The sequence below is a fragment of the Capsicum annuum genome, unplaced genomic scaffold (genome assembly GCF_002878395.1).
Source record: "Capsicum annuum cultivar UCD-10X-F1 unplaced genomic scaffold, UCD10Xv1.1 ctg1491, whole genome shotgun sequence".
NCBI classification, from domain to species: domain Eukaryota; kingdom Viridiplantae; phylum Streptophyta; class Magnoliopsida; order Solanales; family Solanaceae; genus Capsicum; species Capsicum annuum.
Genome location: NW_025820326.1, coordinates 737,933 through 754,142, shown reverse-complemented (window position 1 = coordinate 754,142; position 16,210 = coordinate 737,933). Strand labels below are relative to the sequence as shown.

The 16,210-nt window shown below is 32.0% G+C and overlaps 1 protein-coding gene across 5 annotated transcripts; it reads right to left on the bottom strand.

Annotated features, from left to right (window-relative positions):
- Positions 1-3,483: 3,483 nt before the first annotated feature.
- On the bottom strand, positions 3,484-12,930 carry LOC107875936 (indole-3-acetaldehyde oxidase). 5 transcript variants are annotated; one of them, XM_047402156.1, is made up of 11 exons: positions 12,038-12,929; positions 11,080-11,150; positions 9,483-10,967; positions 8,581-8,840; positions 8,247-8,456; positions 7,793-8,011; positions 5,971-6,936; positions 5,243-5,338; positions 4,934-5,032; positions 4,299-4,488; positions 3,484-4,013 (listed from the first exon to the last, which is right to left on the bottom strand). In XM_047402156.1, exons 3-11 carry the CDS (start codon positions 10,927-10,929, stop codon positions 3,790-3,792), a joined length of 3,711 nt encoding a protein of 1,236 aa, XP_047258112.1. In that variant the 5' UTR covers positions 10,930-10,967; positions 11,080-11,150; positions 12,038-12,929; the 3' UTR covers positions 3,484-3,789. The 5 variants fall into 5 exon arrangements, with proteins under 5 accessions (XP_047258112.1, XP_016578330.1, XP_047258110.1 ...); XM_016722844.2 differs by having other exon boundaries at positions 9,483-11,150; positions 12,115-12,930; XM_047402154.1 differs by having other exon boundaries at positions 9,483-11,150.
- Positions 12,931-16,210: the final 3,280 nt, after the last annotated feature.

The following is a 16,210-nucleotide window of genomic DNA, read 5'->3' as shown; positions in this document are numbered from 1 at the left end:
ATAAATTAACTAACTACTAATCTTAATATGAAATAATTGAACAATCATTTATTTTTACCACAATATGAAATGTGAGATAATATTAAATAAATAAATAAATAAGCAATAAAAACATAGAATAATATGACATAATTAACTACTAATCTTAATATGAAATAATCAAACAATCGTAATAGTTTTCATCGATAAAATTAATTTATTTTAATCACAATATGAAATAATATTAAATGAAATAGTATGAAATCATAATAGCTTACACCCAATAGAAATAAATATTAGTTATTTTTTACCAAAATACAAAATAAGAAATAATATTAAATATTTAAATAATCAATAAAATAGCTTTTTGTTATAAAATGATAGTTTTTTGTTGTAAGAATTCAAGAGGATAGTTCTCAAGATGCCACTTGACTTAAATTTAGGCTAGACTATATAACTTTATTATGTATATAGATGTGTATATAAATATTTCACCAATACACACACACAGAGACAAGTATTCACAACCTCATTGAAAATCAAATAGGGAAATTCACATTTTCTCAAAATGACACTCAATAATTTGTAATTCTGTTAGGTTTTTGTATCTTAATTTCTTCCAAAAACTATATAGAAAAACAAAGTAGTATCAATTAAGTTTAATGAATAATCATACCAATAACAAAGATTTCAAACATGTAAACAAAATCGAAGTAATGAAAAATACAGGAAAGAGAATACAACTATTAATTGGAAGATAAAAAAAAAATAGCAAGACTAAATAAGAAAATAAAATCAGTTGGGTTCATAATCTAGAAATCATCAACTACTCAGAAATAAATTAAAAAACAAAATACATATCCTCAAGCAATTAGTATCAATTTTTTTTTTTACAAATTGCAGAAGAAACTATATAACAATAATTAAATCATTATAGAATATGATAGTGAGTATGTGAGTGAATAGTATTCAGAGAAAATAATAAAAAAGTTCAAAACTAATTCTCTATAGAACCGTATGTGTACACAACAATGGTCTTTTCTTTCTTCTGTGGAAATAAACTAAGAGTTGAATAAAGCCTCCTCCTTAGTTGAGCGAGTTCTTATTTCTATGCTTTCTTCTTCAGATAATCTCATAGATTGATATTGTGGAGTTAGAATTCACATATATATAGTATTTTACATAGAAATTTTTATATAGAAATGACTCTTAATTACAATATTATTTTACAATATATGTTGCTTGACTACTAATCAAAACTTTCATATAATTAATGTGATAATTAAAATATGAAATAACTTTTTCATATTAATATTTGCTTAAAAATCTAAACAAAGTAAAAATAAATAAATTGATCAATTAATTTGGTCACACAAAAGGCTGTGATTTAAATGAACAAGTTTGTTTACTTGCGAAAAAGAGTCCCTACATGAAAGAGAATTAATTGAGATTTTAATTTGTAAGCAATTTACCATGTTTGAGCAATAAATTAGTAATAAATTGTTTAGGTAGAATTAGCAAAAAAAATTCTAGCTAAAAAAGGAAATAATCGATATTGATTGAAATATACTATAGATCGTTTGCTTTTATATTTTTTTAAAATTCATTAATATGGCAAAAAAGAGATTTTATGTCATGTAAATTATTTGTTATGGTAATATTATACACAATATAGTAAATATTTTATAGAATAACCTAACATATTGAAAAAAGCCTATCGATAAAGGAAAATTAATCCGAATTAATAATCTTATTGGCAATTTATAATTCTTAACCTACAACTCAAGTATAAATCATTTAAATATAAATATTATGCTTTAATTCTGATAAATATAGAATTGTTGAAAAGTAAATACTTAAAATTTTCTATTTTTGTGCACTACATCTCCTGTAATTTTTTATATTTAATTGATTACATAATTATCTCTCTTTCCGTAATTGTAGTTCTCATTCAATATTAGTCAAACTTAATTGATTTATATATACCATAATATGAAAATTTTGAATAAATGTATGATATTAATGTCCCTTAACTCTTAATATTTTTCATCCAATATAAATAAAACTTAGTTATTTTTATCATAATATAAAATAAATATGAAATAATTAACTACTATTCTTAATATGAAATAATTAAACAATCATAATAGTTTTCATCTAATAGAAATGAATGTTAATAATCAACAAAATAACTTTTTGTTATGAAATGATAGTTTTTTGTTATAAGAATTCAAATAGTTAGTTCTCAAGATGATACTTGTCTTAACTAATAATAATTATGTTAAATATGCATTTTCTTTTATAATTATATGATTTTTTTTACAAAATTAGTTAGAATCAACTATGATCAGAATATATGACGAAAATATATTACTTTTCCATATAAAATTATTGCATCATGATTAGTTGTATTACAATTTAGTAGCACTTACCATAGCCATATATAGTAATGATTGGCAGTATAAAGGTTTGTTTAATGTATATACGATTCACTAACCATAGCCATCTACTTTTCACTCATGGGACTAATAAAATCTACAATTCACTTATCATATCCATCTACCATTTGTATGATCTTCTTAAATCACTTGATTGATTGGAATATATATTTGAAAATTGGAATACAAATTGTGGAATTAAAAGTATCGTTTGATTGCAATATATATTTAAAAATTGGAATACAGATTGTGGAATTACTCTTATAGCTTGATTGAAATATATATTTGGAATACAAATTGTGAAATTACTCCTAATGATAGTGGAATTAGAAGTAATTGACGGATTATCTTCTTAAATCACTTGATTGATTGAAATATATATTTGAAAATTGGAATACAGATTGTGAAATTACTTCTATAGCTTGATTGAAATATATATTTAGAATACAAATTGTGAAATTACTCCTAATGATAGTGTAATTAAGAGTAATTGACGAAATTTTTATGTCGATTTTTTTTTTAATTTTTACATATCTATGAAATAATCTATATACTAATTAAATAGAAGTCAAACTTAATTATTTTTTACCACAATATAAAATATATAAATAATTATAATAGTGTTCATTAATAGGAGTCAATTCTAATTATTTTTTTTATCACAATATGAAATAATAGAATAAAAATAAATAAAAGTATTCATCAAACATTTTGCTTTATTATATATATAGAGTTGAAATATATAAATACTTAAAATAGTGTTCATTCATAGGAGTCAATTATAATTATTTTTATGACGATATAAAAATATTGTGAAAATATGAAAATAAATATGAAAATATGAAATAATAGAATAAAAATAAATAATAGTGTTCATTCAATATTTTTTACCACAATATGAAAATAGACATGAAAATTTAAAAATCTATATATAAAATAAATAATTAATCAGTAAAATAAATTTTGTTGCCAAGAAAATAGATTTTTATTGCCAAAATACTAAGTGGCTGGTTCTTAATATACCACTTGTCATAAAATTATGCAAACTTCTTTGCTTTATTATATATATGGTATATATGGACAAAATCTTGTAGATTTATGACTGGGCTTGTATACAAGAAAATATAAAATTTGCTTATGCTATTTTATGGAATCGTAACAAACCAAATTCTTTTTCAAGCTAAGTCTTTGTTTATACATATGATCCAAGCCTCTGTTGGACTCTTCACAAATGTTGATGGATGCTTCTCGAATATTCCGTAAGTAGTGTATTTCTTAAGGATCCGACACAGGTACGACAACATTTTTAGAGAGTTCGAGCTAACATAGATCCAGTCCACGGAGTGTCTCCAAATGCTAGAATTCAGGCATTTTAGCTAGATGTCAGATCAAGCAAAGTTTCCAAGTATTTCTCCACATAATCTAGGCCGCACTGTGTTTTCACTACAGGCAAAGTGGCAGGGACCTCCAGATAGAATTCTGTAACTGACCCGTCGAGCTTTCCCCAAAGTTTAAGCTGTTTCCTTGCTGCTTTAATGGCTGCTCTTGTTGCACAATGAACTGAGGATGCCAAAAGCAGTGGCGGTTCACCGGATGCTGCAAAAAGTCGTAATAGTAGAATCAATAATATACACAAACAAATGGACATGTATCATTTTGAGGAAACCTCAAAGTGAGATTTGCTTTATCCCTATAATTGGAAATAGCCTTGGTCCTCTTTTTTACCTTCTTCTAGTAATTAAGTTTATCCATAATTCATGGAAAATGGTCACAAAATCATCAAGAAGAATTCACTGACAAGTCACCATAATAGTAACTAAGAAACAAATGAAAAGAAAATTGAGATCTTGTCTGATTGATGGAATGAAGATAGAACGGTACCTTTAGAAGACAGAACACGTTTCTCGTGATGTCCGCTGTTTAGCACTTGAACATTGAAACTTTTGGGTATTGTGTCCATTGTGGGGATCTTATATGTCCAAGTGCTATCTGAAACAACCAATCCATCTGTGTTCGTAAGATATTCTTCGAGCATAAAAAATCCAATCCCCTGTACAAAAGCCCCTTCAATCTGAAAGAAAATAAATTGATATTAAGAAGGTGATCAATAGGAAATTTTCATGCACATGGAAACAATCACTATTCGAACATCATTGACAATTGCGGGTCCATGCTGGCTAAGTTAGGATGCCCAACCATGAAGAATATCTACACAGAAAAAACAAGGTAATTTTCGAGAGTTTAATGTTGTAAGTCATTACCAAATAATGATATATGCGCTAAGATAAGTCAAACCTTGTACGAATGTTTTTTGTTATTAATAAATCCTATCTATCGGAAAAAAAGGGGTTAGATGAATAAGATGAATTTAAAATAAGCAAACACAATTAAGAACGGGTTCTTTCAACTGAACAATAGTTACTGTCATGAACAATAGTTACCGTCATATACTTCTTAATTGTTTAAGGAAATCCGCATTATAAAAGCAAAAACTTGGGAGTAAATTTTCGATAGACCTGTCCCATATCAACAGCTGGGTTCAAGCTCTGTCCACAGTCATACATAATATCTGATTGCAAAATTGTTGTTTCTCCTGTCAGGATATCTATCTCCACCTGCAAAAACCAACATCTTTACTGTTAGTTTCCTTTAAAAGGTGCTACAGCACCATATGGTTGCTAAATGCTTCAAAAACTAGAATATCCGGTAAAATGTTTTGAGCTCATTAGGATATTGAGAATTGATGTAATCCTCGAGAACGAGATGAAACAACAAGAGTTTCCACATTGAGCTACAAGATTGAGTGGGAAAAGAATTAAGTTTACCTCGCTGACAGCAGCACCATAATTCAGATATTGCACAGAGCTGGATTCCGGCACATAATAAGAATTTGCTGCTAAGTTTATTGCTTGAAATTGTGCCTGAGAGGGGTACGGAAGAATCAGAATTTGAACACTTGAATATTATTCGATGCATACACAAAGAGGGCATAATACATAAACAAACACTTAAACTTAGCTTCAGTTAGCACGTAAGCACTCCAACTTTGAGAGTGCACATCCAGACACCTCAACTTGATTTCAGCTCGCAACTAAACACTCCAACTTGTCCCCACTGCGTCTCGTGGACACCCGACGCTGGCGGGACAATTTTGGAGGTGTCTAGATGATCATTTTGTAAGATGGAGTATTCAACTGTCACAGTTGAGATGAATTGAGATATCTAGATATGCATAATGTATTATTGTTTTAAGAGATTTCGTTCACACAAATGGATCAGGAGCTAGATTTCATACATTCCCTTTCAAGTCTAAATTAATTTATTATGGTCTTAAAAAATTAAAGCCCAGCACTATACTGACAGATGTTTCCAATTTTAGTCTGTTCTTCACCATATACTATCCTTGTGACTGCTTCAGTTTGAAGTCATCTATAGAAACTATAATTCTGTTTGGAGCATGAACTATAACCTCATGAAGGGACAGTGAATGATTATATCATAGAAAATTGTAATATAAGGAAGTTAAAAGAGAAGCACAACAGAAAAGAGAAACCTGGCAAATCAGAGTAGTCCAATCAACAGAACCATTTTGTTCTTGCAATTTCTTCTTCAGAGGCGTTAGTCTTTCAACTAATATTTTGCAGCACAATCTAACTGCTTCACAGCTCGATTCAGATGTAGTACTTCCAGCAGTAAACCCGCCTTGCACTAAGCTTAAAGTGTCTGCTTGTATGACACGTACTTTCTCCACAAGCTCTTCACTCCAACTACTTTCAATCAAACTAAGACCATAGGCAGTCATTTGCTTGACCTTTGTCCATAGACCCTGGCCAATTTCAATACCTCCAACCTCTACAATCACTGATCCGTCCGAAAGAATGCTTACTTTTCCAGGCGTTGGTCGTTGTGTAGATTCATAGACCAGTGGAACTCGAGAAATGCCCCTTTTCTTCCATATAGTTTTTTGGTTATATTGTTCTATCATCTCACTTCTTTGGACAAAACTTGATGATGTGGCCAACTTATCGATGATATCTGGCAAAGTATAATCACCTATATCTCCTGCACTATGTCCATAGAATAATTTGAGACTTTCAAAGGTGTGAATATTTTGTTTTCTGATGGAGTCCACCTCCATAGATAGTACACTTGCTACATGTTCCATTATAGCTTCGGCGACATAAGATCCTTGCACCTCCCCAGGGCCACGCATAGCTGATTTGCTGGTAAGATTTGTCTTACATACTTTAATATCAAAAGATAAGGCACCCCAATCATACTTTTTGAGAGCACCAATAAAGTTTGATGGTATGACAGGGCTTACATCTTCAGTGATCCCAGCATTTACCAATACATCAAGATGTAAGGCGGTGATTCTGCCATTTGACTTGAATCCAACACTGTATGTTATTTTCATGGGGTGTCTCCCTCCTGCCATTATCATGTCGGTCTTTCGGTTGACGTATATCCTGACAGGGCATTGTAACTTCAGCGCTGCAAGTGCACAAGCTGTGGAGACCTAACATATCATGTATAGATTTTCACAGCAGAACTATAAATGCTGTTGCAATAGAAAGAGGGAAGGAGAAAGAAAAAAAGAGAAATATAAAAGGAGGAGTGGAAGTGAATGTTATGTCTTGAAAGATGAGGTAGGCACTCATTTCAGGATTATTCATGTCTTCCGTTGTCATTTCATAGTTTATCTGGATCCATGCACTATATCTATCATGTAAATAATTAAACCCCAAAGCTAATCAATGTCGTGAAATTTTTCATACATGATTGGGAAAACATAAAAGACGTTATCAAAGAGGACACCGGGAAAAAAAATGAGGACATTTTGTTCATGCTTAGCTATGGAATAACAAAGCCTCTAAAGAGAGTTTAGTACAACAGAACCAAAAAATGGAAAAAGGAACCTAGACGACGTCTTATTTAAAAATATATGAATTGGAATGTCCACAAGATACTTGTATCACCTTCTAAGTTCTAATTATATCTAAACATATAGATAGCTGCATATGAAGTTTCTTTCTCATCCTACTACTGAAGACTCCCACAAACTTTAGCCATGTTTTCCACATATCACTCCACTACTATGATTACATTGTTTAGAGGGCATGGAAATTTTATAGGTCTCAATAAAAGAAAAAAATTTCATGTCAAACTTGATCCCACCTGGGAAGACACAAAGAGGCTTTTTTAAAAAAAATATAGATTTAAAGTTTGTCTCCTCTGATCATTGATGTGCAAAAAGTTACAAGTTATGTTTTCCATCCCGTGTAAGCAAAGAGTTGACTTAACTTCCATGTAAGCAGAAAATTCATGTTTTCTTCATTTAGTTTCACTCTCTATTAGAAGTAGCAGATACTCACAGGCATTGCTCTCACTGCCTTGCCTCCAAATCCACCTCCAACCCTTCTTGTGACAACACGGATGTTATGCTCGGGGACACCAAGACAACTAGCAATTACACTACCTGCATACTCAGGACACTGACTTGATGCATAGACAACCATACAGTTATCTTCATCTGGAACTGCTAGAGCAGTTTGTGCCTCCATATAAAAGTAGTACTGGGACCCAAGTCTCAACTGCAAAATATTATTAGCAGGACCAACCACTGATAAATTTGAACTGTTGAAAACATAAAAAGTAAATAAAAAAAATGTGCTCATTCCAACTCCTTAAGCTTTTAAATGAGATGGTCACACACTTCATCATGAACCATTAGTAAATTTTACAGGTAAACATATGACATCCCACCTCTTAGTAAGTGAGTTTCAAGAACTTGTTTAAAAGAAATCACTAGAGAGCTAATCAAAGTACCTCAGCAGAGAGAATCTTGTGGTCGGCGTCAGCCATTCCTTTTGAGAAATCACCAACTTGTTTTGGATATACAAATGCTGGTACTTGGAATAAACTGGATTTCTGAACGGCTTCCTCAACGGTTAAAATGGGAGAATCTATATTTTCAGTGTCATATTCAACAGTGGCCATGCTTGCAGCCACATCTGCAGATCGCTGACTTTCCGCAACCTGAGTTATTTGAGAACATTAACCATAAAAGAAATAGTTTAAAATGTCCTCTATAGAGAAGTATATAAGCAATCATTTTGCCTAAACCTATTTTAACAAAAGATTCTTGAAACCAAGGGCTTACCACAAAAGCAATTCGGTCACCAGCATATCGGGCGAGATCATCTGCAAATAAAGGTTCGAGACCAAAAATGGTCTTAGATCCTACATTTGCTCCTCCGCTTGGGATATCTTTAAAAGTAATAATGGCAGCAATTCCATCAGGAATTGAATTAGATCCAAAGTGGATGCCCTTTACCCCTGCTAATGGTCTTGTACTATAGATAAATGCTCCATGTAGGCAGTTTGGTGGTGATGGAATGTCATCTACATAAACAGCTTCACCTGCAATTGTAATTGTTTTTCCTCACTAAGGTAATAAGACGCCTGTTGATTTTTTCAAAGTTTAAAATGTCTGAAACTGAATATTAAAACATTGCACCTAGATCTGAACACTGAAAAATTATGGTGGTTGTTTTTTTTGGCAATGAAAGTTGTAGGGTTATGGCAGGTGGTGATCGTCGTTGAACGAAAGATGCTGAAATGGTGCTTATGCAGTAGTGGTTGCGTTGTGCTGGCAAAAGATGATGGATGTGTGGTGGTGAATTATGGTGGTAGTGGGGGGTGGAGGTGGTTGGTGGTGTGACTACTGGTAAAGAAAGCTGGTGATGGTAATTGTGATGTAGAGGTTGGTGGTGGTGACTAGTGGTAAAGGTGGATGGTGATGTTGGCTCTATGGTGAAGGCTGGTGGTGGAGGTGATTGGTGATAGAGGTTGTCGATTGTGGTGGTTGGTGGTTTGATGGTTGTGGAGGTGGTTGGCAACGGTATAAGGATACATACAAAGGTAATACATGTAGGGCTATAATCAGTTTACCTCATCACAGACCAACTTTTACAGAAGCGCCACAAATAGGATTCAAAATGACATAAAACTCAGGTTACATGATGCATGAGGGGAAATAAATTGCTAAAGGTGAAAACAGACCAGAAGCTTGCATGGAGGCTCCAAATTTTTTCATTGGTTCACCCACTGGATAGTACTCTTTGCTTGATTCCACAACCTGCTTAGCAGATGATAATAGAGTCTGTCGTTTCTCTTCACTAATATAACCGGCTTTGTTACTTTCTGAAACCTCCGTTACCAAAGTAATTCCCTTTAACAAACCACTAGACATCATGGGATCAACAGTGGTGAAGCAAAAAAGAAACTCAAAAAGAAAACTGACTACCGTGCTTGACCTGTAATCTGGGTGAGTAGTGCCATCTTCAGGTACCACAACATGTTTGACTAATTTAAGTGCTTCGGACAATACATTAACGCTTAATATCTTCCCAGTTAGATAATCCTCTACTTTTTTGGCTCTTGTTGCATGTTTTGTGCCGTAAGCACCAAAAGCCAACTGGATATCGTTTATCAGGACCCCATTCCCGTGGAAAGAAACATTGGCTAGGAAAGCAGCATTTACATATGCCAAAGCATTTCCAAGAGGTCGTGGTGAAGCTCGATAGGTTTCAAACAAAAACTTAGAACAGGTTGAACTTCCTTCCTTTTTAAATGGAAACAAAAGACTAAGCAGCACATTCCTCGAGTCCAGTTGTGGCCTTGCTGAGAACTCCTCAAATGTGAGTTTTTCATGTCCTTGACTAGTCATTATGCAGATAGTAGCACCCAAACAAAGAAATAATGTAGCAATATCGGAAGGAAAACCGTCCCTCTGTGCCATAACCAAATTTCCCCCAATGCTAGCAGAGTTTCTAATAAATGGGGAAGCAATCTTCTCCATGTGCTGAGCCAACTTTTGGCTAACCAGCTTTCCGTATGAATTCAAACTGATTTTTTTTTCCTCCTTCAAAAATGAAATAAGTTTAGAGATGGTCACTGCAGCCCCTACTTCAATTCCCATGTGATCTAATCTGATGACTGAAAGCTCAGGGATATATCTCAAATCAACGTATCGGTCATATCGCTGGGTTTCCTTGTAATATCCTGTCCCTGTGTTACCAACAACCAGCTTAATTCTTGCCCCATTTTCAGCCAAATTGGAGTGCAACAAACTTCGAAGCTCGTCAATAGAAATAGGAGTGTCCCATGGATACTTTCTGGAGTCCAAACATGCGGCAGATTCTCTTTTCAAGGATGTAGAAAATGTAGTAAACTTCTTACCTGGATTATAGGGAGGTAACTTACTCACTTTTATATCCCTGGAATCTTTCTTTTTCCAAAAGGAATTGAGACCCAAATCCTCTACATCAACATCTGCCGCAAAAGTCTTGCAGGCATCAGCAATGGGCCGATATCCAGTACAGCGACAAAGGTTCCCTGCTATAGATTTTTCGGCTTCAGATACAGTCAACTTAGAGAATCCTGGTGCAGGATCTGTGTGGTTTGCTTTATCAGCATTGATAAGAGCCGAGAAAAAGGACATACACATTCCTGGAGTGCAGTATCCACATTGAGAAGCATGAAAACCTGCAAACCTTTCATGAATTGAGTGGAAACCATCCTTGGTGTTTCCTAGGCCATCACTTGTAGTAATTGCGCAACCATTTAAACTGCAAAGAAGTGTAAGGCATGAACTCACACTAAAATCTTCAACCCGTTTAAGCTGGGGATCATACTTTGAGAGAAGAACAACACAAGCACCACAACCACCTGCAACCATTCAAATTAGGAATTTGATAGCTATTTCTCGAACTAAATTCTCATTTTGCGCATTAAACATCAGATATTTTAGAAAATCAAGTTGGTGAGCTGAAAACTTCTTCAAAGACTTCCAAAGTAATACAATTTCAAGCTTGCCTAAACTTACCAATAGAATAAAAAAAAGGCATACCTCACATTAACTTGTATTCTTTAAGTTTTAGATATAGATAGATACAGAAGATAAGCATAAGATTTCACCACTGGGTCTCCTAGCTTCCTAATAATCAGAAACGGAAAGGAATAGGAGATACAAAGTAGTAGTGACCTATAAAAGGAAAACATCCAATTACTACAAAAGGACAAAATAACAATAACCAATTTATGTGCTACAGAAGGACTCCACAAACAGCAGGCACTTAAAATTACAGAACTAAACCATGTACAGAATCAGAAGGCCAAGCAGCACAAAGAAAAGAACCTAGCAGCATAAATACTGCTCTCTCTTTTCTTTTCCTTTCCCCTCAACTCAAGTCATATAGTTTCAATCCTACAAGTATAGCACCGCTCGATTTCTATACATAAGACGATGTTTAAAGTCAGCACCTAGAAAAAGCAATAGATTGGTAGCATTACAGAGAATTTAGTCATTTAGACATTTTCATAACTCTCTTTAGAGCAAGCGGGTAACGTGTTATGCACATTTAGAGATACCTATTTTTCAAGAAAAGCAAAAAAAGAAAAATAATGCAGAAGGAGTCAACACATTACAACAAAAATACCAATATCAAAAAGTACACATAGATTTACATGTGAAAAACTTCTAAAATTTCAGCAAATATTAAAGTTTGAACTCTATAATTTCATTAGTCAAAGTGTTCAAATGCTAAGAATCTTACAGGTTGACGTTCTCAAGTTTAAATTCTAAATCCGCCTCTATGCATATATAACACAAGGATATAGGAAGGAGTATGACCTTCACCACAGCCTGACTTGGGACTTTTGAAGCAAGTCTCAGTGCGCAAGAACTCGAGCAAAGTAGTTGAAGGATCAACACTAGGAAGCTCAAATCTTTTTCCATTGACCGTAAAAACCAAGATCCCATTTTTCAGTGCTTCCTCCATTTGTACTCTCCAAACAAGTTGTCAGACTCCAAAATACCTTCGACTTTTTGAAGTTCTTTTGGCTGAAAAATGCACACTAACCAATATTGACTTCAATTGGATGTTCAAGATTTTTCATTATTCAGTGTCTCCACCACTTGTACTCACCAAACAAGATTCTGGGAGGAAGCAGTAAACTTCAAACAAAGTGTCAGACTCCAAAAATCTTGACTTTCTTGTGTTCTTTTGGCTGAAAAATTCACAGTAACCAATCTCCACTTCAATGGGGTGTTCAAGATTTTTCATTTTTCAGGTGTCTACTCAATTCATACTCTTCAAACAAGATTCTGGGCTCAAACACAGAAGTAAAAATGAGGTGACTGACTTCCAAGTACTGACTTTCTGTCTTCTTTCGGCTGAAAATTTAACAGTAACCAATCTTGAATTCAATTGACCACTGTTCAAGATTTGTCAAAAAGGAACTTCGCAATACATTAATATACAACATGTAGATAATTAACCCCTTGTAATTGTTGTAATTATGAGCCAATTATTGATGTTATGAAAGTGCAAAAAACAGAATAATCTACAGGTTGAGGATTACTATGGAAAGGCCATTTATTAAGAGAATCGGACAAAGTAGCAGTACAAGCACCGACTGAGGGGCTAAGGAAAATGACATGATCAGTCTTTCATTATACTACTCTTTTTTTTATCTGATCTGGTCTTCATTATAGTGTATAAGTCAAAATAGTCTTCGTCCTGAACTTCCTCCTTTTAGCAATTCATTAATTTCGATTTCCCACGTATTACAAAATTAAATAATATTTGATATATTAAAGCATTTTTTAAAAACCACAAAATTTAATCTTCATTTTTTAAAATTTCATGACATATTAGATTAAAACAGACCAAACAAATTAAAACATAATAAGTATTACATTTTCGCAAGTGACATCTTAAAATGATCATATGTTAACAAAAAAATCGTGGGAGCCGAAAAAAATCCATAAAAATGACTACTCTCATCAGAGGCGGAGCCAGAATTTCAAAGAAGGGTGTTTTATATTCAAAGAAAATTTAGAATTTCAACTAAGGGGGTTTCATATTCAAAAAAAACTTAATCAAATGGGGTTCAACACCTATTATAACCACATAAAAAATAATTTTAATCATATATAAATAGTATATTTTTCCGTCGAAGGGGGTTCGGCTGAACCCCGAACAGAAGGCTAACTCTCATCCAAACACCCAGTAAGTTATGATGAAATCCCTATGCCCATAATACAATCAAACTTGACATGAGCCAATAAGTAATCACTTCAATTTTGATAATATATGTCTAAACACCTCAATTTTGATAATATATGTCTAAACACCTCAATTTGATTTCAACCAACAGCTAAGAGGCCTTTTGACCATAAAATATTTTTACTTTTTTCGAAAAAGTATTTTGCTTCATGAAATTTGTGGTGTTTGGCCATGAAAGTTTTAAAAACAATTTCAATTTATTTTTTAAAAAGTGAAAACAAATTTTTATTATTTTTACTTTTCTCCAATTCGAATTTCAACTTTTGTATCATTACAATGACCTCAATTTTGTTAATTTTTTCAAAAAAAAAAAAAAAAAACTCTTAACCTAAATATGCTTGAACAAAAAATTCCCACATAATTTGTCATTACTGTTAATGAAAAGAAATGGCTCCATCTTTCACTTCCATATGTTTTAAATGCATTCTCCATAGAAATATGCTTGCACTTCATTGCTTTCTCTAACTTTTTTGTTAAAACCATTGAACTCTCCAATGCGCAACAAGCACCCTGACCCATAGTGGATGTCATTGATGTCATGCATTTCCAACCAGCACTGTCTTTCCACTTAAAAAAATTCATAAGCGTCTTATATAAGAATTTGTTTTAGAAATTTTCTTTACACTCTGCAGTTCTTCCATTTTAATGTGAATCATTCATAACGTAAGAGGCTATTTGAAAGTTTATTTATTTACTTTTTTTATCATATATGAAACAACAAAAAAGGAAAAATAAGGAAGAACCAAATAATCACATTTGGTTGTATGTTGGTAGGTAAATTAGTCAGTTAAGTGATTTTGATAGTTTCTAAAAATTGAGGGTATAAAATTATATTTAAAAAAAACTTTTCAAAAATCTAAAAAAAAATATGGTTAAACACAACTCTAACTTTTAAAAAATTAATTTTCATAGTCAAACGCCTACTAATATATTTCATTTCATAATATAAATTTTGGCGTAATATACAAAATTTAAAATTGTTTAAATAATTTTTTATAAATTAAAGTATTAAATTAATATAATAAAAATAAATTAATACATCTGAATATACATACTTAAAGTTAAATATTTACTTGTCAGCTCGGTATTCATTTATGTGTTACGTCAACCGCACATCTATTGTTATATCCTTGTTAGTTGTGTCCGATGGATTTGAGTTTTCTAAAGTTGCGTTTTTTGTCCTCCATAACCGATCCCTCCCCCCCCCCCCCCCCCCCCCACCCCCCACCCACAGAAAAAAAAGTTCAAACTCTATTTATGAAAGAGTCTCGAGTTTCCCATAGAAAGCATGTGGGGAAGTCGCATTGTCTATTTATTTATTTTTCTGGAGAGGGGAGGGTTTGCATTGTCGTTCGAAAAGGAAATGGAAGATGGTGAAGAGAAATAATGAGATGCAAGGCAACACTTCCATGAATATTTTACCCTCATATTTTTATTTTTACCCATTTAATTATTTTGATTATTAATTAAATTAAAATTATTAATAAATGTTTGAACTAAATTAGGTGGAAAAATATAGTTTATGTTTCTTTCCAACAGTTTCCTCCTTTTTCTTATCAAAAATAATTAAAAAGAAATTCTCAGATTACTCATATTTGCCATCATTAAAACGAGGAATGATTTATCCCACCCATTCGGCAACTACAATTATAGATATTTAAGTTATCTCCACTCAGCACTACCAAGGAATCAATCGTTAAATGATTTGTCTAAGTTTACGCCCTCTCGAACTATATAAACTTTAATTAATATTTTAAAATAAATATTTTTTAATCATATTAATATAAGAACTATTATAATTTATAAAAAAAATTTATATTCTTTTTAAAAATTTGAATTTAAAATATTTAATTAATCAACTTTAATTTAATTTTAAAATTTGATCAACTTGACTTTCACCAAGCAAAAGGTAAATGTATAAATGAACGGAGAGAGTGACATTTTTGAGTTATAAATATGTACTCAATTTTTGGTATTATTGCTCATCTCTTTAAAGTCCTTGAATAGTTTGCGTACACATGACGTATTTGCAATTACACCCCCATTTCTTTGTAAAATGCTTTTTTTTAATAAAGTCAAATAATATAAATTTTAATCAAAATTTTAAACTGTATCTCTTAATTAAGTTTAAAAAAATGCAATTTATTGTATTTTTAAAATAGTTTTAAAATTTTTATAAAAAAATTAAATTAATTTAACTTTAAAACTTAGTCAAATAAACTCACAAAAAATAAAGCATACATATCTATGATATATTAAAAGTGTGAAGACCCTTAGAAATATGATCTGAACTTTTTACCCTTCATTAAAAGTTTTTCCTTTTGACAAAATCATTTTTTCACCAATTTTTTTCAATTATTATTTAATTAAATTTATAAATTAATTATAATCTTAAAATAGGATAGAAAAATACTCTTAAAATAGGATTCTATTGAGGAAATACTTCTATAAATATTGAGATGCGCGTTAAACTAGAGAAGAATTCGGTTTACTTATTGGGAAAATATGATTTATGATCATCTAACTTGATTCAGTTGCATGTCTAGATTGATGAATGTTTAATCTTCTAATCCTCAACTTCTTCACTGTTTTTGTCAACATAATAGAATTCAACTGTGTGTATATATATCTTCTATGTTTTTCATTCAATTCATTCTT